The sequence below is a fragment of the Pituophis catenifer genome, unplaced genomic scaffold, assembly GCF_029215685.1.
Source record: "Pituophis catenifer annectens isolate HBS135680 unplaced genomic scaffold, rPitCat1.0.hap2 SCAF_3, whole genome shotgun sequence".
Lineage (NCBI taxonomy): Eukaryota > Metazoa > Chordata > Lepidosauria > Squamata > Colubridae > Pituophis > Pituophis catenifer.
This window is the reverse complement of record NW_027256883.1, coordinates 7804291-7830051: the sequence shown is the minus strand read 5'-3', so window position 1 is coordinate 7830051 and position 25761 is coordinate 7804291. Positions and strand designations below refer to the sequence as shown.

Here is a 25761-nt window from a genome sequence, read left to right as displayed (position 1 = left end):
TGATCTTCTGGTTTCTGGCATGTAGGCACGCACGAAAATCAGCTGGCCAGTGCACATGCACACGCCGAAAACTGGAAACTCAGCTTCCCGGTGCGTGCATACATGCCAGGGAGCTGCTTTTCTGGTTTCTGGTGCTCCCATGCATGTGAAGACCAGCTGGCCAGCACGCATGTGCGTGCTGGAAACTGGAAGAGCAATGGGAGAGCTGGGTTTGCCCAGAGAGATGGCGCTGTGTGCCACTTCCAGCATGCATGCCATAAGTTCACCGTCAATATTATAGAAGAACCAGTTTCACAATGTTGACATAGATCTTGATACTACCTAAGCAGAATCCAGCAGGACTTCTAGCCTAAGTGATTTATAAGATCTCCTAGACATTGCTTCTGGATACGTCAGTAATGCATGCAGGTCACAGAGGCAGCCCAATAAATCACTAATGTGAAGTGTTCAAAGAACAATTATTATTAATGCAAGAGCAACCTGCCAACTATCCTAGCAAAGGCAATCTCTTTCTCCCTCTGGCCTGTAGGAGTAAATCTACAAGGGAGGACAGCCAACCTGCAATTAAGTCTATTCTAATGAAAAGAAGGAGTACAGGTGACATAATAGCCAAATTTGATGGACTGTCACAAAGAAGAGAGAGTGAGGCAGGGTGAAATGTAAAATCTGTTACTACCAGTTCTGTGGGCGTGGCTTGGTGGGAGTGGGGGTAATGTGACTGGGTGGGCGTGGCCAGTGGTGGGATTCAAGTAATTTAACAACCGGTTCTCTACCCTAATCATTTCTTCCAACAACCAGTTTGCCAAACTGCTCAGAAAGTTAACAACCGGTTCTCCCAAAAGGGTGCGAACTGGCTGAATCCCACCACTGGGCGTGGCCAACTTTTTTAAAAAAAAACTTTTCAAAGCATTTTTTCTAATGCTTTAAAAAGCTTCTGCCGATCAGGCAACTCAGCTGGGATTGTCAGAGACTTTTAAAAGCATTTTTTTTACCATCTGTTCGGCCAAGAGGTTGCAGAAAAATATGCTTTGAAAAGCCTCTGATGATTCCAGTTGAGCTGCATGATCATCAGAGGCTTTTTTTTTTTACTTTTAAAAGCATTTTTTTCGTCGGAAGAGGTTGTAGAAAAAATGCTTTTAAAAGTTAAAAAAAAAAGCCTCTGATGATCGTGCAGCTCAGCTGGACATGTGGGGGCGGGGGGGAAGGTAGGGATTTTTGCTACCGGTTCTCCGAACCACCTGCCGCCATCGCTTCCAGATCGGGCAATCCAGTCTGAACCGGGAGCATTTCACCCCTGGAGTCAAGCTATTCTCCAAAGCATCTGATAGCAAGACAAGAAGCAATGGATGGAAAGTAACCAAGGAGAGAAGCAAACTAGAACTAAGGATAAGTTTCCTGGCAATTAGAACAATTAATCAGTGGAATGGCTTGCCTCCAGAAGTTGTGGTGTTCCATCATTGGAGCTTTATAAGGAGAAATTGGACAGCTGTTGTCTGAAATGTTATATGGTCTTTTGTTTGAGTAGCGGGTTGCACTAAAAGGCCTCTAAAGTCCCTTTCAACTTCGTTATTCTATCTCTTATGCTCCAAGTCTTTCTTACCCTTTTTCCAACTGGTCCATCATTCCCAGGTGGGCCTCGAAGACCTTTATCACCCTTCTGTCCTGGGATTCCAGGGAGACCGGATGGTCCAGGAGGACAATCAGTGCAAACATCCTAAAGAGGAGAATCATAGAGTGCTGAAACGGCAGGCAATTCTTCTGAAATGCAAATCTATCTTGGCTCTATCGTACTGAATTATGAATTGAATGTAAATTAAAGAAGCCTTTAATTTACCCACCACCACAAAAAATAGACTAATGTGCTCATGATGTATACATATACAGTATATATATATATATACACCCTGTATTTTTCGGAGTATAAGATGAACATCTGAGTGCGTCTTATACTCTGAATGTAGCCCTGCCCAGCCTCTCAAACGGAGCTTTCAGAGGCTGAAAAAAGCGTCAGAAAGGAAGCTTCAGAAAAAAAGCCTCCAAAACAGAGCTTCAGAAAAAAAAGCCTCTGAAAGGAAGCTTCAGGGTAAAAAAGCCTCTGAAAGAAAGTTTCAGAAAAAAAGCCTCCGAAACACAGCTTCAGAAGAAAAAGCTCCTGAAGCTCTGTTTTGGAGGCTTTCAGAGGCTGTTGCTAAAATTCACCTCTGGGAACAGCTGATTGGGGGTATTCCGGGAGGCCAATCCACCTGCCAATCAGCTTTTTTCTTATTTTCCTCCCCAAAAACTAAGGTCCGTCTTATACTCCGGTGCATTTTATACTCCGAAAAATATGGTACATTCACACACACAAACACACACTTTTTGTGGTGGGAGGCAGATCTCTCTCTCTCTCTCTCTCTCTCTCTCTCTCTCTCTCTCTCTCTCTCTCTCTCTCTCTCAATCTATGTATCTATCTATGTATCTATCTATTTATCTATCTATCTATCTATCATCTATCTATCTATCTATCAATCACTTAAGGAGAGAAGAACACAAAAAGAAGTAAATAAATTTACTTCCTTTGCTCTCATGGACATCCTCTGCATATTCCCATTTTCTCCTGAGACTCTGCTTCTTATATTTTGTATGCACAGAACATTTTACAAGCATTTATAACTTTGAGGATTTACATTAATGTTCCCCAAGTATTAGGTCTTTGGACACCTGGGAAAAGGCCTTACCTTAACTAATAGTCTGATGTCGTCAGGGTTAAGGAGAGGAGTGGGACCCTAATAGAAGAAAAATAAAACCACTTACATCATTTATGGAGATCATTTCAAAATGTCTGGTATCAAAGTTAGAACATGAAAGACCCACAGACCAAATTTACAACGGATCAAGTCTTTTTGAAGGGCCACATTGTTGAAGCACATCTCACAAAGGAGGAGCAGCTCCACTACCACTGTTGTAAGTTGAAAGAGTGGTAGAGATATCTACAACATCATGGGTGGGCATCTATGGCTCCTTTATGACCAGTGGACTTCAATTCCCCATAATTCCTGCACATGTTTGGCTCAGGAAATCTGAGTTGATGTTCACAGGTTGCAAAGGACCCATAGTTGTCCACCCCTGATGTTGTACAACATAGAATGGTTTTCTTCTTAGGTATTCATACATTATTCTGCAGTATGTCAGAACAATGACATACTCCAATGCAAAACAATCTTTTGCATTGGATCTTCAGGACTGCCATATTTGCCTGGAACAAAATTGTTTATTACTTAAAGAAACATGCCAATGAAATGAAAATGAAGGGAAAGAGAGAAAGACCATGCAATGTCCTACTGTTTTTCCTGGTGGTCCCCTTTCTCCTGGATTTCCTGGTAAACCCTGTAAAAAGAGAATAGTGGGGTCCTTGGTACTCTCTGAGCTTGATGGTTTTCTTGCAGCTGTTTCATTACCAAACTATGTAACATTATCAATGCAAGGATCCCACAGTTGAATCCTGAGCTACAAATCTTATCTTCTATAGGTACTACATATGGACATCAAACGCTTCAAAAAGAATAGGGTTGTGCATCCCTACAATGCAATTAGACTCAGGTGCACATAGATGTCAAGATTTTTCTCTTTAGCTGCAATGTGTTCCATTAGGGAAATTATTTTCACAGTAGTCATATTCATCTCAGTAACAAGATTCAGGAAATTATGAGAACTTCCTAAAGTTCGCAGTAAAATTCCTTATACCACCAGGCTTGAAATTTTAGGCCTGGATAACCTTGAACTATGCTGTCTACGTTCTGACCTAAGATTAGTACACAAGATTATCTACCATAACGTCCTACCTGTTAATGATTACTTTAACTTCAACCGCAATAACACAAGGGGTGTAATAGATACAAATTAAATATAATCCGCTCTAATCTTGATTGCAGAAAATACGACTTTTTTTTTAATTTGATTTATATGCTGCCCTTCTCTGGAGACTCAGGGCGGCTTACAATGCGTTAAGCAACAGCCTTCATACTTTTGTATATTTTTACAAAGTCAGCTTATTGCCCCCACAAACTGGGTCCTCAATTTACCTACCTTAGAAAGGATGGAAGGCTGAGTCAACCTTGATCCTGGCAAGATTCGAACTTACTAATTGCAGACAGCTGGAGTTAAATTACAATGCATTAGTCTGCTGAGCTATCCAGGCTCCTATCCTGCACTCAACAGGATAGCCTGCTGAGCTATCCAGGCTTCAGCAATAGAGTAGTAAATGTCTGGAACACTCTACCTGATCCTGTTGTTAGTTTCTCTAATCCCCATATGTTTTACCTTAAACTGTCTACCATGTCTACTATCTTCCCACTTGAGTCTTTGAAAAAGAGAAGCGATCATACTTAGAGGTCATCAGTTAATGCATCAATGTTATTTTGCATAAAAGTAGAGTTTGGGAGAATCAATTCTACCCACTACTTCTATCTGTCTACATGTTCCTTTTCCTTTTCCTTTTCCTTTTCTTTTTCTTTTTTTGCTGCTGGCTGATTACTGCAATTATCTGTTTCTACTTTGCTGAGCTCAGCCAGAACAGAAGACACACGGGAAGAGTAACCAAGAAGAAATTCACTGATTATTTCCTTTTTGCAAGTTTGCATCATTCTATGCTTCCATCTCCTTTATAAATAGAAAAAGGAAAGATTTCTAGAAAGCAATTACTGCTGATTGAAGACCTGGAAAAAAATGAAGTATGAATAATAAGTGATGATTTGAATTACACAACCTTGGGCATTAGGAAGCAGATCCAATATTATTAAAAGAATGGGTTTTTAGTGGTTAATCACACATCTTTAGGTGGGATTGTTAGAATCCTGAGACTTTTTTTCCCCATTGCTCAAAACTTCCTTTTCCTTTAAGACAGGGAGTTCATCCTATTTATTGATTATATGGGTTGCTTCATCAATATTGCATTATTGAAATGATTACATTACATCTTATGTTTTAACTTTTACTTTATACACTGCTGCAGGATTACTTCGCCAACAAGCTATTGGGGACTGTTTTCAAATGTTCAACTGTAAATGGTTTGTGAATTTTTATAAGAGGTAATCTAAACCACACAATGAGCAATTCACTTAGTTCTTTAGCCATTATCTGCTTCCCGTTTTACAGTGGAATTTTGACTCAAGCATTTCATGAAAATTTTCTTTTATATGTCCTAGCGGGAAAGTAAATAGAAACTGCATTGTCCATGTGTTGTTGTTATTTTAGTTTTGAAGGGATAAGGGAAATTATGCTTACAGCTCATCTGTCTGGAACCCGCACTGCATATCGGGCATAAATACAATCAAGAGAGTCCAGAGATATTTTACAAGAAGAGTCCTCCATTCCTCTAACCGCAATAAAATATCTTATGCCACCACTCCAAATTTTGGGCTTAGACAACCTAGAACTATGCCAACTTCAGTCTGACCTAAGCATAGTACATAAAATTATCTCCCACAATGTCCTTCCTGTCAATGACTACTTCAGCTTCAACCACAACAATACACGAGCAAATAATAGATACAAACTCAAGGTAAACCGTTCCAAACTCGATTGCAGAAAATACGACTTCAGCAACAGAGTGGTCCATGCCTGGAATGCACTACCTGACTCTGTGGTTTCTTCCCCAAACCCCCAAAACTTTAACCTTAAACTGTCTACTGTTGACCTCACCCCATTCCTAAGAGGTCTGTAAGGGGCGTGCATAAGCGCACCAGTGTGCCTACCGTCCCTGTCCTAATATTCCTTTTTACTTACTCTTTTCATGTATTCAAATTATGTTTATACTTCTTACCTGTATTCTTATATATACTTGGCAAATAAATAAACTTAAACTTAAACTAGTATAATGATTTCTAATCAACAATCTTCTGTAGTTCATTAATTAACAAACAATCACCACTTTTCACTTACATCGTGACCAGTCTGTCCAGGGGGACCTTGGATGCCTGGCAAGCCGCGAGGACCCTGGTCAAACAAGGAAAAGAACGTGATGCATTATCTCAAAGCTTACATACCACAATTTATTATGTCCTGGATGGAGAAACTTATTTAAAGCAAGAATTATCCTTGGTCTTCAACCTCATTCTAAACAGTAGTGGTAGAGATGAGAAGGAAGGAAAGAAATCATTAACGTATGCTTCTATAAGCATTAATTACTAATTATTCCAATAATATTTGGTCATGCATTTCATGATTTCTCCTCATATGTTAAAATTGCAGTTTGCTAACAGTACTGAAGCTCTCTGTCACATGTGCTTCTGCATCCTCATATATATCTTTGATTTAAGGAGAAAATAACTAACGGTCAACACATAGCACACAACTCATTAACAGTCACTTGCTACGTTTTATCATACACTAAACACAGCTAGAAGGGACGCAGTGGCTCAGTGGCTAAGACGCTGAGCTTGTCGATCGAAAGGTCAGCAGTTCAGTGGTTCAAATCCCTAGTGCCACGTAATGGGGTGAGCTCCCGTTACTTGTCCCAGCTTCTGCCAACCTAGCAGTTCGAAAGCATGTAAAAAATGCAACTAGAAAAATAGGGACCACCTTTGGTGGGAAGGTAACAGCGCTCCGTGCACCTTTGGCATTTAGTCATGCCGGCCACATGACCACGGCGATGTCTTCGGGCTATGCTGGCTCTTCGGCTTTGAAACGGAGCTGAGCACCACCCCCTAGAGTTGGGAACAACTAGCACATACGTATGAGGGGAACCTGGATCTAGTTAGTGTTTGGATAGGTGAGTAGGAAATCCGTTGTTGATGCCTTTTAAACACAGCTAGAAGTTTATCAGCTTTGCCATCTCTCTAAAGAGGTACAATCATGTGGCAGCAAATGAACAGAGTAGGGAAATGGAGATGATCAGTACCATTATCCTTTCATAAAACCCATAATAATCCAGCTCTTGAGTATTCTGCTCAAAACGCTCAGAAGTTGTAGAAGGCATTAGCACCTGGATACCTATAGATCATAAGCAATGTCATAAGGCAGGACTTTTGGGAATGTACAGAATAGAGTCATCAATATTTCTATACTAATTGATATTACTGATACTGTATGTACCTGAATTTTCTACTATCATTGGCAAACCAAAAGATGATATAATACAATAATATTTCCATCCTATTTCCTACCACATACTGCATATAATTAGAAAGACCTACTGTACCGGTGGCCCTTTGTCTCCAGGAGGTCCCACAGGTCCCTGAAAAATATGGATTATAATCATTCACTTTTAAACAAACAAACAAACAAACAAACAAATAAATATTGATTTATTCAATTTTTGTAGCCGCTCAACTTAGACACAGCTGGGCACATAAATAGCAAATGAATGTTACAATTGTGACAAATTCTGAAATTACATGTTAATCAGTGGATATAGTTATCCAAAACAATCCTCGCTACATTTCTGGCTAATTGTTTTGAAAATTATACCATTTTACAAACATTCAGGTTGGAGATGGATTTGAATTTGAAGGTAATGTGATTTTAGAACTGAACTGCCTTTCCAAATAAAATCCAGAAGTCTGCTTAAATCATAAAGTTGACTATTTCCAAATTGTTTTGGATGTTTCCACAGACAGGCAGATTTTTTTCCCCCTAAAAAACAATTTGACACTTCAATAGGAATGACTACATCAAATGGGATTGATTTTGAAAACCTAATCAATGATTTGACTCAGAATATGACTGATTCACCAAAGGATAATGTTTGGCCTTTTTTTTTTTTTTTTTTTACTTTATCTGTGGTGAATTTTCTACAGAACAATTTTAATGTTACAATGAATTACGCCACTTGCTTAATTTTTAACATTAATATACTATTTGTAATAATAGTACAGAAAGTGTAACTATTTGTAATAATAACCCAGAAAGTGTTAAAGATGCAAGATTAAAAAAAAAAAAAAGAATAGTTATGACAGATCCACTATTGGTCAAATAATCAGCATTTTTTTTTTTTTTTGGCTTCTGGTGGAGATACAGGTAACTCAGTCTCTATGTTGTGTGCATTGATATCATTCATGCCCCACCAAAGATAGATGACATGGATCCAGTGGTGGGATTCAGCCAGTTTGCACCTATTCGGTAGAACCAGTTGTTAACTTTCTAAGCAGTCCGGAGAACCGGTTGGGCTAATCCTGTAAGGAAGGCAGGAAGGAAACATTCTGGTGTTTCTAGCCTAATCTTTATTTTTTTTTTATTTTATTTTTTTTAATTTGATTTATATGCCGCCCTTCTCCGGAGACTCAGGTCGGCTTACAGTGCATTAAGCAATAGCCTTCATACTCTTTGTATATTTTTATACAAAGTCAGCTTATTGCCCCCACAAACTGGGTCCTCATTTTACCTACCTTAGAAAGGATGGAAGGCTGAGTCAACCTTGAGCCTGGCGAGATTCGATCTTACTTTAATTGCAGACAGCTGGTGTTAAATTACAGTGCTTAGTCTGTTGAGCTATCCAGGCTCCTTACAGAAACCGCCTCTCTGGTTAACCCTTATTACATTGTAACAGCTAAGGCGAAACGCCCATCGACGTGAGTAACATTGAGTTGGCCATGCCCACATGGTCACATGACCACTGAGCCACGCCTACCCAGCAGTAGTCATTAGGGCAGAGAACTGGTTGTTAAATTATTTGAATCCCACCACTGCATGGATCTACCATTCCAAACATGATTCACCTTTGAAATACACATTGAGCTCCATCACAAATTAGTGAGTAATATGTTCCATACTTACTAGTGGCCCTGAAAGTCCAACACCTGGGGCTCCTCTATCTCCTGGTTGACCTGGAACACCTGGGGCACCTCGATCTCCCTGACAAGGATAGGTGACATAGTGTATATTTCAATAAATTTATTTTACAGACCTATTATATTCATTATGTTATATCCATGTTACGATAGAACATTGTCTTCTCTACATGATCTGCAAGCAAACAAGAAAGACACAGACTTCAGAGGATCATTAGAATTGCAGAAAAAAACAATGGCTACCAACCTGCCTTCCATTGAGGACCTGTATACTAGACAAGTCAAAAAGAAGGCTGTGAAAATATCTACAGACCCCCTCGTATTCCGGACATAAACTGTTTCAACTCCTACCCTCAAAACGACGCTATAGGGCACTGCACACCAGAACAACTAGACACAAGAACAGGTTTTTTTCCGAATGCCATCACTCACCTTAACAACTAATTCCCACAACACTGTCAAATAATTTACTAGGACTGTATTACTATTATTCTTCTCTTCCTTACTAGTATCTATCTCTTCCCACTTATGACTATAACCATGTTCCTTTCAATTATATTGTTTTTATTTGTTTCCTAGTACAATTTGATAGCTTATTAGTAACCTTTGACTATCACTAAGTGTTGTACCTTATGATTCTCGATGAATGTATTTTATTCTCCTCATGTACACTGAGAGCATATACACCAAAGACAAATTCCTTGTGTGTCCAATCACACTTGCCCAATAAAGAATTCTATTCTATTCTATTCTATTCTATTCTATTCTATTCTATTCTATTCTATTCTATTCTATTCTATTCTGTTCACTGGATGATGAGTTATGGGGAGAATGAAAGAAAATATGTGATTTAATAAATGTGACTTATCAAAAGTGCTTATTAAACTGAGTCCCAAAGGTCCTTTTTCAAGAGGCAACTGAACTTTCTTGTTTTTTCTTTGAAGACGTTTCGCTTCTCATCCAAGAAGCTTCTTCAGCTCTGAAGAAGACATTTCACTTCTTGGATGAGAAGTGAAACATCTTCAAAGAAAAACAAGTAAGTCTAGTTGCCTCTTGAAAAAGGACCTTTGGGACAACCGTGACCTGGATGACTGAGAATCTCCATAGACATTTATTAAACTGAGATTATGTATTAGATATTTTCAAGTTATGATTAATGCAGAACCAGTTTGGTGTAGTGTAAATGGCTCCACACTAGAAACTGGGAGACTGAGTTCTGATCCTACCTTAGGTACAAAGCTAGCTGAAGAACCATGGACCAGTCACTCTTCCTCAGCCCTAGGAAGGAGGCAATGGCAAACCATTGCTGAATTCTTGCCAAGAAAATTACAGGGAATGTTTCAAACCTTACTAGTAGTCTATTATGAGTCAATAACCCTTCCACTCTCAATCTTACTAGGTTATACTTTTGGATATCAAATTCATCCTGTTATATGTTAAAGGATAAGTAAGTAAGTAAGTAAGTAAGTAAGTAAGTAAGTAAGTAAGTAAATAATACAGAAATAGAAGTAGGGATGGCTAGATATGATTAAGGTGATTTTTACTGTTCTTTGTCTTTCCAATTTGAAAGTAATTCCATCTTATTCCTATATTTTCATTTTTACAAAGAGTTGTAGGAATATAAAGATGTATACATTCATGCATTTTACATGAATGTCTCTTTAAACTTACATTTTTGCAAATAAGTTCCTTACTGGACAGAAAAGATAGAATTTATCATCAGCATTATTTCCTTGTTTCTTTTCTTTTTCTTTTTTTAATTTCTAAACTACTGCAGAATTTAGCAGAAAAAATAATTTTGCTCTTGGTTCTACATAAGTTTGAGGAACTGTTGTAGTATGTGGGTATAACTACACTGAAATGTAAACCTAATGAACTCATCTTTCAGTGTTAAAAACATGTAACACTTATATTTAACAATTGTGGAAATGCTGGATTTTTTTTAGCTGTATATAATATAATTGAAAAATTATCACAAAGATGATTCACATTATTCTTTTTAATGCTTTAAAACAAATTGCATTTATTACTTCTCAAGAGGTAAACACTCACTTGAAATAGAGTGGAATCCAACGTAAGTCATTCAGAAAAAAAATTCAAATTTGTGCAAAATTTCATTTTCATCTCTGTGATGGGACCCTTCACCTTTAAATCAATATTTGCACTGACAAACTAGAAATGGCTATTTTGCAATTAAAAATGAGTTCCAGTTTAAAAAAGATAAAACTGATATTTCATTATCAGTCCCCAATTGTTTTACAGCTGCTGTGTTTAATGCTGCCCCCATACTACAATATCAGAGCTTTTGTGTTGCATCTATCAGATCTCATCTCTTGCCTTTGTAAATGGTTGAAAATGAAGCTGGTTTTAAAAATCCTTTTCCAGATTTCAATCCCTTCCTCTAATTTGCTGCAATGGGGGCCAGCTCTCTTGTACCATTATGATCAAAGTCTGTGATTAGTGGATTCCCTTGCCTCACTCACTCTCACACACACACACACACACACACACAGCTGTGCCAGAAAACAAAGGTACATCTGCCTTCCCTTCTGTGGGAAGGTCTTCTGAAAAGTGGGGGGGGGGGGAATAGGGCAACAGTTTCATAGCACTTCCTAATGCTTGGATTAGAAAGGGAAAAGGAAGGAAGGGAGCAGGGGTGGGCCGCTGGAGATTTGCACGGGTTCGGGAGAACCTCTAGCTAAGATTCTGTGCAATTTGGAGAACCCCCAAATCCTCCTCCTGGCTGGCCCCTCCCACCCCACCCCATCCCTGCCAGGAGTCCCCCACACAGCCCGTTTTGGATGCAGGTAAGTACAGGGTGTGCACAGAGGCTCAGGAAGAGTGAAAAACAGGCCTGCAGGAAGTTTGGCCTCCAGAGCCTGGGGAGGCCGTTTTCGCCCTCCTGGAGGCTCGAGGAAAGCCTCCTGAGCCTGGGGAGGACAAAAACAGCCCTCCCGCCATGGTGCAGGAGGCCGACTAGGCCACACCCACCCAGAAACCAGGCAGACTACCTCTTGCTAAAATTTTTGAAGTCCATCCCTAGAAGGGAGGGAGGGAGGGAGGGTGGAAGGAAGGGAGGGAGGGAGGGAGGGAGAGAGGAAGTGAGGAAGGAAGGAAGGAAGGAAGGAAGGAAGGAAGGAAGGAAGGAAGGAAGGAAGGAAAAAGCAATGTTGTTGTTGTTGTTGTAATTGTGGCTCCTCTGTTGAACATAACACAAGATTCCATGGCCAGAAGCCCAGAATTGACCATACATGGACTGAATAGCATTCTTACAACCAGCAGAGGTGGGAAGTCATTACATCTGATTGAGAGACCTTGGGTAGAGAACTTATCTGAGCAGGGTAGGGGTAATAGATGACATCTTTCATTTCTGTCCTCCTGAAATAATGTCTGGCCAGCCCTGTTCGTCTGCAAATGCATCTCAGTTTATGGCAAAGCAGGTACTCACCTTAGGCCCAAAGGATCCAGGTAAACCTGGTGGACCTCTTTCACCCTAGAAAGACACACAGATATAAAAGAAGTTAACACCATTTTCCCAACAGGAAAGCCAAATGCATCCATTTATTAGACCTCTGAAAACGAACATGAATTCCAGCCCTGAAACTGCTCACTCTCACGCATGTGAGGAACCCATTCAGGGGTGAGCTCCTGGGGGTTTGGCAGGGTTCGGGCGATCCTCTAGCCAAGGATCGCCGGAGTTTGGTGAACCCCCAAATGCCACCCATGGCTGGCCACGCTCACACCCACCCTGCCCTTCCCACCCTGCCCCGCCCCTCCCAGGAATCTCCACGTGGCCTGTTCATCATTCCAGATAAATACAGGGGGCCACATGGAGGGCAGTGGTGGGTTTCCCTTGGTTCACACCGGTTCTATAGAACCGGTAGTAAAACTGGTGGGAGGCTCCGCCCACCAAGCCCAATGTCATCAAAATGCTTCTGTACATGCGCTTGCACAGAAGAGCGTGTGTGCGCGTAACCCCATTGCAAACTGGTAGTAAAGGTAAGTAGAACCCACCCACCCCTGGTGGAGGGTCTGGGACGGCAAAAAACAGGCCTACCGGAGGTTCCAGAAGTCCAGAAACAGGCCTGTTTCTGGCCTCCAGACCCTGGGGGAAGCTGTTTTAGCCCTCCCAGAGGCTCAAGGAAAGCCTCTGGAGCCTGGGGAGGGCAAAAAACATCCCCCCCCCACCGTGGTGCAGATAGCTGACTAGGCCATGACCACCATCCCCACGCCCACCCAGCAACGGGGCAGTGAACCCGTTGCTAAAGGATCTGAAGCCCACCCCGAATCCATTTACAAAGAACAAATCATAATCCCTTAACCTTGGGCGAGTAATGTGTTACAAAGAAACCCTCAATTTAATAGACTTTGGATGCAATGGAGAACATTTTTGTTTGAAAATTCTATCCTGAAATAATAAACAAGTTATTCAAAGCAATCTTGACGGGCCATTTATATTTACATTCAATTTTGTTATATTTATGCCTGTAGCAAAATTACATAAATTAATGCAACCTTTTAAAATGCAACAAATATTTAGTAGCATATAGCACTTCCAAATAGTCCATTTCATTGAGGTTCGCCATGTTACTATGTTCAGAAAACATGGCACAGAATTCCCAAGGAAATCGGTGCTTTCGCTTCTTAATCTGATGGTCCAGTTCATTTAACAAAGACAATGGCCTGCAAATCCACAAACTACTCAAGCCATGTTTGCCAACCAACATGTTGGGTTGTCTCATCTCAGCCAGGATATACAAGAAGCAGACAATCTTGAAGCTTCTTTGCAAACCTGGTATTCTTTTTTTTTAAAAAAAACCCAATCAGGAAGGATTTAGCTTTAAACCATGCAGCAAAAAAATGTAAGGCTGGAAATGTTTGAATAGATCACAATTGGGATGGGATTTCCTCCTCTTTTCTGACATTAAAAGAGCCGAGGTGGCGCAGTGGTTAGGGTGCAGTACTGCAGCTCCTTCAGCTGACTGCTTGTTCAGCAGATCAGCGGATCAAATCTCAGCAGGCTCAAGGTTGACTCAGCCTTCTATCCTTCCGAGGTGGGTATAATGAGGACCCAGATTGTTGGGGGCAATATGCTATTTAGTATACTGTTGATTGTTGTAAGCCGCCCAGAGTCCTCGGAGAGTGGGCAGCACAGAAATATGATTATTAAATAATAATAATAATAATAATAATAATAATAATAATAATAATAATAATAATAATAATTTGGAGTGAAATGATAATACTTTGTGTACCAAGTAATCAGATTTTCTTTTTCAAACTGAACAGAATGTAATAGGGGCCTTTAAGTTTGAGGAAGTAATTTACTTCCTTATTTAATTTACTTTTAGAGGGAGACCGATTGACAGTACTCATTTCCTATGTGTCCGTCAAATTCCTTTAATCTCCTCCGCTATCCTCTTTTTAGAGTGAGATGGGTGGCATATATATTAAATAAATGAATAAATATTGTTTGTTTCCTAAAAGCCTAGTCAATATTTCGTCTGCAGTCTTCCAATAATTAGCTTCTCTTTGGAGTCAATTGTATGGGGTGCTTAATAAATTTTCTTCTTCTAAATTTACACGTAGGCTCTGTTCGCACATATCTCACTTAGTTTTAACTTTATTTAGGGTTTGGCGGAAATGTGTGTGTGTAGGTAATACATAACACTTCTACAAACCCAGCTTATTGGGTTCGTTGCAGTAGTGGGTTTCAATTTAGTTTGCTACTGGTTTGCTCGTGCACGCGTGTGTGTACATGCATGATGCTTATGTGCATGCACAGAAGTGTCTGGCTGGGTGGGCGGAGATTCCCGCCACCGCTGCTACCGGTTCGCCCGATTCGGGGCGAACTGGTAGCAACCCACCACTGGTTCGTTGATGATTCAGTGTAGTTCATGAACCCAGAAAAGCAGTTATGTCAATCACTAAATCATTGGCAAACACAACGGTCGAATTACAGAGAAGCTTGCCTAATTGTGTTTGCAGGAGTTCACAAATTTTGTGCTCTCGTCTTTAATTTCATAATTTGTTCCAACCTATTGTTCTTCCAATTTCAGTTTCTTTCCTCTAATGGTTGCCAGGATGCAGAAGGATGCATGCAACCCAATCAAATTAAAACTTGACAGGAATGAATAATAGTAGCAGCATTTCTGACATAGTCTTTTTAATATGCTTTCTCCTGATATTGTGTTTCTGGGCAACATAGGAGAAGGGATGACAGCTGAAAATGCAAATTTTAAAAAAATTGTTCAAGTATACCAATGACAAAGTAGTAGAGAATACTGTGGAATAGAATTATAACTCACAAAATGAGTAAATTGGTTCAATCATTCCAAAACTGACAAGCTTTTGTTGATCAGTTACTAAGTTGTGCCTGACTCTTTGCAACCTCACGTCCCACAGCATGCCCGACCCCCCCTCCCAATTCTCCATTGTCTCCTGGAGTCTGCCCAAATTCATATTCATTGTGTCAAGGATACTATTTAACCATCTCATCCTCTGCCGTCTCCTTCTTCTTTTGCCTTTCATTTTTCTCAACATCAGGTTGTTTTCCAATGAGTCTTCTCATTAGGTGGCCAAAGAACCTAATTCAACTTCAGCGTCTGTCCTTCCAAAGGACAGTCAGAGTTGATTTCTCTTAGGATGGACTGATTTGATTTCCTTGCAATCCAAGGGAGTCTCAAGAGTTTCTTAAGTACCGTATTTTTTGGAGTATAAGACGCAACTTTTTCCCCCCAAAAAAGAGGGTGAAAATCTGGGTGTGTCTTATACTCCAAATGTAGCCCCGCCCAGCTTCTCAAAATGGAGGTTTCAGAGGCTGAAAAAAGCATCAGAAATGAAGCTTCAGAAAAGAAGCCCACAAACAAAGCTTCAGAAAAGAAGCCGCCAAACAGAGCTTCAGAAAAAAAAAGCCCCCAAACAGAGCTTCAGAAAAAAACCCCCAAACAGAGCTTCAGAAAAAAAGCCGCCAAACAAAGCTTCAGAGGCTTTTTTTCTGAAGCTCTGTTTCAGAGGCTTTCAGAGGCAGAAAAAAAGTTTTGTTCTGAGTTTCAGAAGTTTCAGAGGCAGAAAAAAAAGCAAGGCACAAAGCTCACAACCAAGGAATCTGTTGCTAAAATTCACCTCTGGGAACAGCTGATTGGCGGTATTCCGGGAGACCGATCCACCTGCCAATCAACTTTTTTCTTATTTTCCTCCCCAAAAACTAAGGTGCGTTTTATACTCCGATGCATTGTATACTCTGAAACATATGATAAGTATCTGCTTGCACAAGTTTAGGAATTAAATTTACCCTTTCTCCATCTCGACCCTTTCCAGGTAATCCAGGTTCTCCAACAGCTCCTGGTTCACCTGTAGGCCCAGGTGGACCTGATTTTCCTTCCTTACCAGGTTCTCCCTGCAGAAGAGACAATGTGAATAGATGACAATTAGGACAGGCTACGAGGCAGGCAGTATCTTCTGCTTATTTCATTAATCAACATCAAGGGTTTTCACTCAGACTGGGAAGGACTCTGGATTGCTCATCACCTGGTAAATAAAGAAGCCAAGACAAAATTCTAGAACTTTCTCCTAAAAACCTTGTGGAAATCAATATAAGCACTTCAGTATTTGGATTGCAAATATTTATTTACATCACATGGACTTTTAATAACATCATTGTGCCAGTTTTCCTTCAAGCATGGAATTTATTTGGTTTATCCATCCATTATCTACTTGCATGACGAAGAAATAATGAAACCAAGTGATCACTAATGAGGTAAATATAGGATGTGGAAAATACATCCTTAAGACAATTTTGTGACCTGGCAGCCACCAGCCCCTCCAGCACCCGAATTAGAGGAGGAGGAGGAGAAGGCGTGGGAGTCAGGGCCAGCATCATGGCAACCTGAGAGCTCCGAGAGGGAGATGGAATGGATCTGGGAGAGAGAGAGAGAGAGAGAGAGAGAGAGAGAGAGAGAGAGAGGGAGGGGGAGGGGGAGGGGGAGAGGGAGAGGGAGAGGGAGAGGGAGAGAGGGAGAGAGGCGGAGCCTGGGCCGTCCATCAGCCCTCAGATGAAGAGTCAACAGCCCCCAGGTCTGGAGGTGGCTGATGAGGAAGAGGAGGAACAGCTGGGTCCAGTGCCTGACTCGCAGATGCACAGAAGGCAGAGGAGAGGAGAGCAGTGGATATCTATGGGCCGGTCCTTGGGAAGGAAAAAGCCACTGCTGCTAGCGAGGTCCCACCCTAGCTCTGGGGATAAAAGGCAGGGGGCGGAGATGAATAGATGTGGCAGACAATATTCATTTTCCAGCCGGATGGACTTGTTAGCCTGCGAGAGAAACTCCTAAGAAAAGGATCTTTTGAGTTCATATCAGAAGGTTTGTGGTGTTTGGGGAGCTGGGTCAGAACAGGCTAGCAAAATGAGCCATAGTGGTGCAGTGCTGCAGGCTACTTCTGCTGACTGCCGGCTACCAGCAATCTGGCAGTTCGAGTCCCACTGGCTCAAGGTTGACTCAGCTTTCCATCCTTTCGAGGTTGGTAAAATGAGGAGCCGTATTATTTGGGAAGGATCCTTCCCTTCCCCACCATCCAGTCAGAGCTGAAGAAGCTTCTTGGATGAGAAGTGAAACATCTTCAAAGCAAAATAAGAAAGTCCAGTTTCCTCTTGAAAAAAAAGCACCTTTAGGAATGACCAAAAACCATTGATTTTGGCATGATGATCTCAAAAAGACCCTGTGTAATGATGATGTCATCACAAATGGAACAATTATAAAATCAGATTATGATGTCTGGCACAAGTATCCAGGGTGTACCATTTGCATGATGAGATCATCAGACATACATCATCATTTGTCCTCCTTTGTCACCCCTGCAGAAGTCCGTGGTTTTGGAGGAGCCAATATCACAACAGCACCATATTTCAGGTCTTGGAAACAGAAATGCTAAATCCTCCCTTTACTGCAGACATTTGGACTGTCCATGTGAAGGCTAGCAAAAGGAAAAGTATGTATCATAATTTTTTTTCTGATTTTGAAGCCGAAGAGGCATAGTATCAGCCTGTAGTTAGGTAGCAAATACGCTATGAGCTTCCTGGGAATGATGACTGAGACTCAATGATTGAAAATGATGATTACCAATTTGGAGTCAAATCTTCAACTTGGAAACCTGGAAGCCCTAAAACACATGGCTAGCTAAGGAGGGCTGAGCAGCCAACATTGGCATACCTCCTTTAGAGGACAAGACATTCAATCCTCTAATTCCGTGATGGCAAACCTATGGCACGCGTGCCCAAAGTGGCACCTGGAGCCATGTCGCCTGGCATGTGCGGTGTTGCCTGTTCCTCTTCCGGGTTTCTGGTGAGCATGCATGCACGACAATCCACTGGCCTTTTTGCATGCGGCAGTGCTGGAAACTAGAAGACCTGGTCTTCCATTTTCCTTCGTGAGCATGCGTGCCAGCCAGTTGATTGTTGCGTGCGCATGTATGCCAGAAACCCGGAAGAGTAGCTGGTTGAACCTGGAACTTCAGTAGCTGAAACCAGAAGTTCATTTTTGGGCACGTGCATGCGTCCTGGGCTGCTCCTCTTCCGGATTGTGGCCCACTCGGTGCCGAAAAGCATCGCCGTCACTGCTCTAATTATACAATGGTTCAAACTCCTTTCCTCTAGTTGGAATCGGAAGTGGGCTTCGCATACTGTAACAAACAGTTCGCCCAGCTCTGGAAATGTGAGCGCGTATCAAACAATGCAGCAATTTGCTCACGCACACTGTCCACACATGCATGCAGCGTCAAAAACACAGTGATATAGGACGGGATTGTGCCCACCCACAGGTCGCCCCTACCGGTTCACACAAACCGGTCTGAACCAGCTCTGGTTGCAATGTTAGACCTGCATTTCTCTGGCTTCACATCCTTGATTTCTCCTTATTCCTTGTCCTACAAGCAGTTGTTGGGATTACAACCCCCAGCCTGGATATTGTAGACTCCTTTGGCCTTAGACTATCAGACAGTCTCTTCTTGGCTGTGTTTAAACCACAGCTACAAACTGCAAGAAGGGCTTCCCTGCAGAGCTTTCTCTGTCTAATTTACAACCGATAGCTCTAGCATTATCTGTTATGGCTCAGCTAATAAAACTGCCTGAAGAATACTAATTGCTACCCTGCTTACTGCTGTTTCAGCTAGTACAGGACAATATTTGACATGTACAACATCAGATAGAGGAGATAAAATAGTGTACAGGTAACTGCTTTATTTAATGCATAATAAGGTTTGCATATTATTTAAGCAGTATCTTTAGCAAGCCAAAATGATGACACATACAGTGTTATTTCATCAGGCAAATGCCACCGTTACGTACTAGCATCACAATGTTTGATGCCAAGTATAAGATATAGCATTTGATGACATTATACAGGTAGTCCTTGAGAGTGGTGTGGTGGCCTAGAGGTGGAGCTCTCGCCTGACAATCAGGAGGCTGTGAGTTCAATCCTAGGTAGAGGCAGATATTTCTCTCTCTGGGCACAATGAGAATATATCTGCTGAACAAAACTCCTCATTGGCGACAGGAAGGGCATCTGGCCAGTAAACACTCAGCTCCATTTAATGACCATTCATAGTTATGAAAGCACTGAAAAAACTGACTCCTCACCCTTACAACCACCCCAGTGTCCCCTGGTCAAAATTTGAACACTTGACAGCTATTGTGTATTTACAATAGTTGCGCAACATCCCCAAATCAAGTGATCCCCATTTGCAACCTTCCCAGGGATCTTCCAACAGCAAAGTCAATAGTAGAAGTCAGATTTGCTTAATGATATCATGATTTGTTTAATGACAATGATGATTTGCTTAATAACAATGGCAAAAAGATCATTAAATCAGGCACAACTCTTTTAGTGACTTAGCGAGGATAACCAAATGTGGCCATAAGTCAAGGACTACCTGTAATTCTTTTAATGTTTAACCCTCACCCTTTCCCTCCTGCAAATAACCATTACACTTTAGCTGTGGATCCATCTTTTCACCTTTTCTCCTTTTTCTCCATCAATTCCTGGCTGACCATCAGCTCCTGGTATACCCTGTAAAGAAAATAATATGCAACAAATCAAATTTTGCTATTGAACAGGTTGATTGGAAATGATATGATCTTAATTCAGGTGTGTGAAAAATTAGATTATTTGCAACAATAAACATGAAGAGCCAGTTTGGTCTAACGGTTAAGGCACCAGGCTAGAGAACAAGGCACTGTGAATTCTAGTTCCACCTTAGGCCTGAAATCCAGTTGGGTGACTTTGGACCAATCAGCAAGAAATTGTGATTTGTAACCCTGCCTTAAGCTCTGAAAGCAAGCTCGGTGACTCAGGGCCAGTCACTATATCTCAGCCCAGCTCACTTCACAGGGTTGTTGTGGTGAAAATAGGAGGAGAAAGGTGTGTTGGATAGGTTAACTACCTTGAGTTATTTGTAAAAAAAAATAATAAAAGTAGGATACAAATAAATAAATGAACAAATAAACAAACTAATGGAAATTATTTGTAATCATCCCTTTAATTACTTCCCATGAATATTATGTCGTGGTATTTTTTATTAAATGTTTTTTATTAAATGTTCCACGTTTATTCCCTTATGACATTTGTACATCATTTCCCATTAAAATAATATCTCCAAACTGTTTATCATAAAAATTTGTATGCTACATTGTGCAGCAAATGCTGCACTTTTTCACCCAAGAGCAATTAAAGACATCCTTGCAGCTGCATGTTGAAGTAAAATATAGCTTTGTGTCTTGCATGTTTACAACAGACTCCAATCCTTCTTCAAAGAATGTGACCCGGGTCCCATCGCTCTTTCGAAGCGGAGAGAAAAAGGATAAGAAAACAGCAAGGATCATTTTGGCACACAAAGTTCCTTTCCTTTTATTGGGAAGATGACTTGTTCCGACAAAATGGCGCTACATGGAAACAGCCAGAGAAATATTTCAGAGACTTTTAGGAAATCTGCTCCTTGCAGTTACTTTACAGGGAGGGAGGTAGATTCCAGATGCATGTTAAGAAAAAAATCTTGAATCATTAGAACTGTTTAAACGGACTGCAAGAAAAGGGTTGGACTCCTTTTCGTTGGATGAGTTTAACAGATTAACAGAGTTGGAAGAGATCTTGTAGGTCATCTAGTCCAACCCTCACCCAAGCAGGAGACCCTACACCCGTGATGGTGAACCTATGGCACGCGTGCCACAGGTGGCACGGGGAGCCATATCAGTGGGCACATGAGCATTGCCCTAGCTCAGCTCTGGCACACATGTGCATGCTGGCCAGCTGATTTTTGGGCCTTCCGGGCCCAACGGAAGTCAGCAAAGGGGTTGTTTCTGGCCTCCAGAGGGCCTCTGGGGAGGTGGGGAAGGCTGTTTTTGCCCTCCCCAGGCTCCTAGAAAACCTCTGGAGCCTGGGGAGGGCAGAAAACGGGCCTATCGGGCCCGCCATGCTATCACATGACATGGGGGGGTTGCACATGCATGCATGGGGGGAAGGGCGCATAGAATTATGGGTGTGGGCACGCACACGCGCAACCACCCTGCACTCCCCCAGCTTTTGGCACATGACAGCAAAAAGGTTAGCCATCACTGCCCTACACCATTTCTGACAAATGGCAGTCCAATCTCTTCTTGAAAGCCTCCAGTAATGAAGCTCCCACAACTTCCAAAGGCAACTTCTGTTCCATTGGTTGATGGTCCTCACTGTCAGAAAATTTCTCCTTATTTCCAGGTTGAATCTCTCTCCTTGATCAGTTTCCATCCATTATTCCTTGTCTGGCCTTCAGGTGCCTTGGAAAATAGCTTGACCCCCTCCTCTCTGTGGCAGTCCTTCAAATATTGGAACACTGCTATCAAGTCACCCCTGGTCCTTCTTTTCATTAAACTAGCCATGCCCAGTTCCTGCAACCGTTCTTCATATGTTTTAGTCTCCAGTCGCCTAATCATCTTGGTTCCTCTTCTCTGCACTTTTTCTAGATTCTCAACATCTTTTTTATAGTATGGTGACCAAAACTGGATGCAGTACTCTAGGTGTGGTCTTACTAAGGCTTTATAGAGTGGTATTAGTACCTCACTTGATCTTGATTGTATCCCCCTGAAGAAAAAACTACATAGTACCCATCATGGATGCTTTCATTGGCATTTCAGCACTGAGTCGGGGACTGGATTCAATGGCCTTAGTGACCTCTTCAAATCCTAAAATTTTATGATTCTGTAAATTCTAATAAATCTAGTACAATTTCTCCAAATGTTTGACCATTTCCATCAAAGTCTATGGATAGATCCGAGCTAGTTGGAGCATTTTCAAATGCAATGCAAATAGTCCTTAATGTACAATCACACTTGAGCCTGGAATTTTGGTTGTAAATCATTGCAGTCATAAGTCATGTCACCATGTGACTGGACTTGATTTTATGACAGTTTTATGACAGTTACTAAATGAGTCGTGTGATGATTAAGCAAATCACATGATTGTATAGTAGTCCAAATCTATCTTATCCAATGGGAGCTTTTTACTGGAAAATAGCAAAATACTTGCAAAACACAATTACATGACTGAAAGATGCTGCAACCCGTCATAAATGTGAGTCGGCTGCCAAGCAGCCAAAATACCCCTCACTGTAAGGGATATGTAGCAGTTATAAATTTGAGGATGGGACATAAATAACATTTTTTTCAGTCCATCATAAGTGACCAGTTGTAATTTGAGAACTAATAAAATGGGTTTCCATACTGTGCAAGACATATACAAAAGAAGGAGAAAAAGAGGAGAAGAAAAAGAGGAGAAGACATATACAAAAGGAGGAGGAGAAGGTCAAAGAACATGAGGCAGACCCAGAAGAGGATGGAGAGACAACGTTAAAGGCACACTATCACAGCATCAAATAACAGTGGCTGAGGCTTCCAGAAGACCAAGAATCAGAACTTTGTATCTCCCTTGACATCTGAAGTGGTAAAAGTGGAAGGAGGAGGAGGAGGAGGAGGAGGAGGAGGAGGAGGAGGAGGTGGAAAACAGGTTTCAAGGAGGAAATAATGCAGGTTGTAGGAGCAGTTGATGGAGGTAAAATTCTATCCCCTTCAAAGGTGATAAACTTGTGCCACCAGAAAAATCAGTGTGGGTTTAGCTGTTGACCAAATTCAGAATTACTCTTCTGTCAGATAAGAAACTATTTATTTATTTATTATTCAAATTTCTATACCACCCTTCTCCTTTCGGCCATTGTATACGTACCACATTCCCAGGCAAACCACGTGGGCCAGATGGTCCTTCAGGTCCAGGGGGACCCTGTTAAAATAAATCATAGCTACAGGTTTGAAGAATATATTGATGCTCATACCCAACATCTATTCCCAATATCTGTTGTGGCTCCGACCCCCAAGCCCATCTTATCGGAGGAAGAAAGCTCCGAACATGAAGGAGAGGAGCCAGCCAGGCCTCCCTCTCCAGGCCCCTCCTCTCTGGCAATGCCTCAGGTGTCTGGCGAGGGAAAGGAAATTGGCCAGGAGCCAGGTGTCTCCGATGACAACGATGAGGGTGATAAGTCGTTCCTGGATCCACGCCAACGAAGGCGAGATAAACGTTTGCAGCAGATGAGGAGGCGTGCCAGGGATTAAGCTGAGTCACTGGACCACACCCCACAGGCTATATAAGAGAGTGTGGTGGCCATTTAGACTCTGTGACGGACAAAGCTAACTTCTGGCTAGTCACTTTGTACAACGCCTAATTTGCTGAAGGTTTCATGTTTGAGCTGGACTGTTTTGAAAACTGTGTGTATTCGTTGGTGTTATCTGGTGGAGGAACACTCCCTCTTCTTGTAGTAAAGCACTTGGCAGACGGTTATCGTATTGCTGCCAAGTTCCTGATAACGAACCTTGTGTGTGCCGAGTACTTCTTTAACCCCCGGTGTGTGTGTTTGTGTGTGTGTGGGGACGGGGACAGAACAATATCAACATTGCAATGACGCTGGTTCAGATATGGAAAAGTTCTTAAGTATCCAAGTGTTTGTTAAACCTTGATCTACCTAGAAAAGAATATATATTCTTAAGGCAGTTACTTACAATTTCTCCTGGAGGTCCAGGTTGACCTACTTCCCCTTCTTGTCCTTTCAGACCCTAAAGAAAAGAAACAAGGGTTCAGTCTAGTAGATAGAAGAGTCAAAGAGGCAGAAGCTCAGGCAGTCAACAAAGCAAGTTGACCTCATGCCAAGATAGCTGTGGAAGGAGCTTTCATAGCTGAAGGAAAATAGTGCTGCTCCTTGGTTTCATTCACTAAAAGATAATAACACCTGAGCATCAAGCTGAGATACTTAGGTCTTTATCATCTGATTTTAAAGGATATTATTTGTTCAAAAGGAACAGAAGCAAAAGGAAAGGAGAAGTGTTAAGGGCATCCATTCCTGCTCAGCAATCCACTTAAAAGAACTTGGAGATGTGATAACAATAAGATGAATAGCAAATGAAAGTTATAATGTTGTCGGTCACAACAATCTGGCCAACAATCTGGCCAACCAAGAAGAAGACACAGATGATACTTTCAAACACAAATAGCAGATCCTTTTTTAAAAAAATGAAGAAGAAATAAAGTTATATTTATGGAAGATATTTATTACTCTGATATGTTAGTTCATAATGATCATAACAATTATATTGGACTTTCCATGACCAGCAATTGATTATTCTGGAAAAGCATGACGTCTTTCACATGATCAACAATAGCTGTTCCTAGAATCTTAAATTCAGTCAGAATGAGTGACAAATTACATTTACTTATTCTATATTCAAGTACACATAGTTAAAGTCAATACAATTTATATATACATATATTTATTCCTACTGAAAATAAAAAAAACTGAAAAATTGATTTGATGATTAGAATTATTTGGGATTATGGAAACAATACAGACAAATTTAATCTTAGAATATGTGTTTGATGTATTTTTTTTTACTTCTATCTATAAACAATGGATGTTTGTTTTTATATTATTTCAGAAAATCAAGATCATCTTAGATATATTTATCCCCACTGAATCAGTTCCATTCTGAAGCTCATTCCATATTGTCTAACCATTGTGATTTCACTCCAAAGATGGGAATAGAGAAAGAGAAAGAGTGAGATGGGTGGATATTAACTTGTAAACCTCTTAAAGATCAGTTCTAGTTGTTTATCATCTGACTTTGAAGGAGACCACTGAAGTGAGCATGTCCTCTTGAAGCATTGGGAATGGGATGGCTATCTCCTCACATGGTCTAAGCATGCAAATCCATACAGAAAAGACAGCTCAGTTGGGATTGCCAATTCAGGCAGTACAAGAGGACTTTAGGTTAGCTGTATTAATGTCTTAAGCAGTGGTCCTATGAATAGTTTTTATCACCCTATCATATATTGGATTGTTGCCTTCTGGCAGAAGATACAGAACAATTAAAACTCGGACCACACATTTTCTGAATAGTTTTTATCCCAGAGCTATAATTGCACTCAACAATGAACTAAAGGGCCACCATCAGTGAGCTGTTGGACAGCATTAATTGGTCTGTTGTGTGGATGTTTGAGTGGTTTAGGGGTGGGGAATTGTGGTGGGTGGGAATGTGTTTGGGGATTGTTATGTATGTTGGACCTGGTCTTTGGGTGTTAAGTGAATTTCGTTGTATGGGTATACTGTGTATACACGTACAATAACAATAAAGTTATTATTATTATATATCAATATATGAACTAGTTTAGTGGTTTCATTTTAGCTTAACGTACCTGTTGCCCAGCTGGTCCGATTGGACCCTGTTCTCCTGGAACCCCTCGTTCTCCCTATAGAAAGGAAGAGGAAGAAAAAGAAACACGCACAAATGATCTCAGTTTTATGTAATTTTTCCCCCCACTGTAGTGAATCTGAGTATCTTGATCTAAAAAAAGAGATATTCTTTTAGCAGCAGAAAAAGTTCATCATTAAGAGCCAAATGAGGGTATTTGATCCTGGATAGATCAGAGATAAT

At 41.1% G+C, this 25761-nt stretch overlaps 1 protein-coding gene across 1 annotated transcript in view; it reads right to left on the bottom strand.

Annotated features, from left to right (window-relative positions):
- Positions 1-25761, bottom strand: part of COL22A1 (collagen type XXII alpha 1 chain) — a 196051-nt gene that overhangs the window by 50860 nt on the left and 119430 nt on the right. The window contains 12 exon segments of the mRNA XM_070940313.1: positions 1601-1714; positions 2718-2765; positions 3322-3366; positions 5920-5973; positions 7178-7213; positions 8752-8829; positions 12214-12258; positions 16060-16164; positions 19772-19825; positions 23009-23062; positions 23836-23889; positions 25523-25576. Of these exon segments, the coding sequence (XP_070796414.1) occupies positions 1601-1714; positions 2718-2765; positions 3322-3366; positions 5920-5973; positions 7178-7213; positions 8752-8829; positions 12214-12258; positions 16060-16164; positions 19772-19825; positions 23009-23062; positions 23836-23889; positions 25523-25576 (741 nt within the window).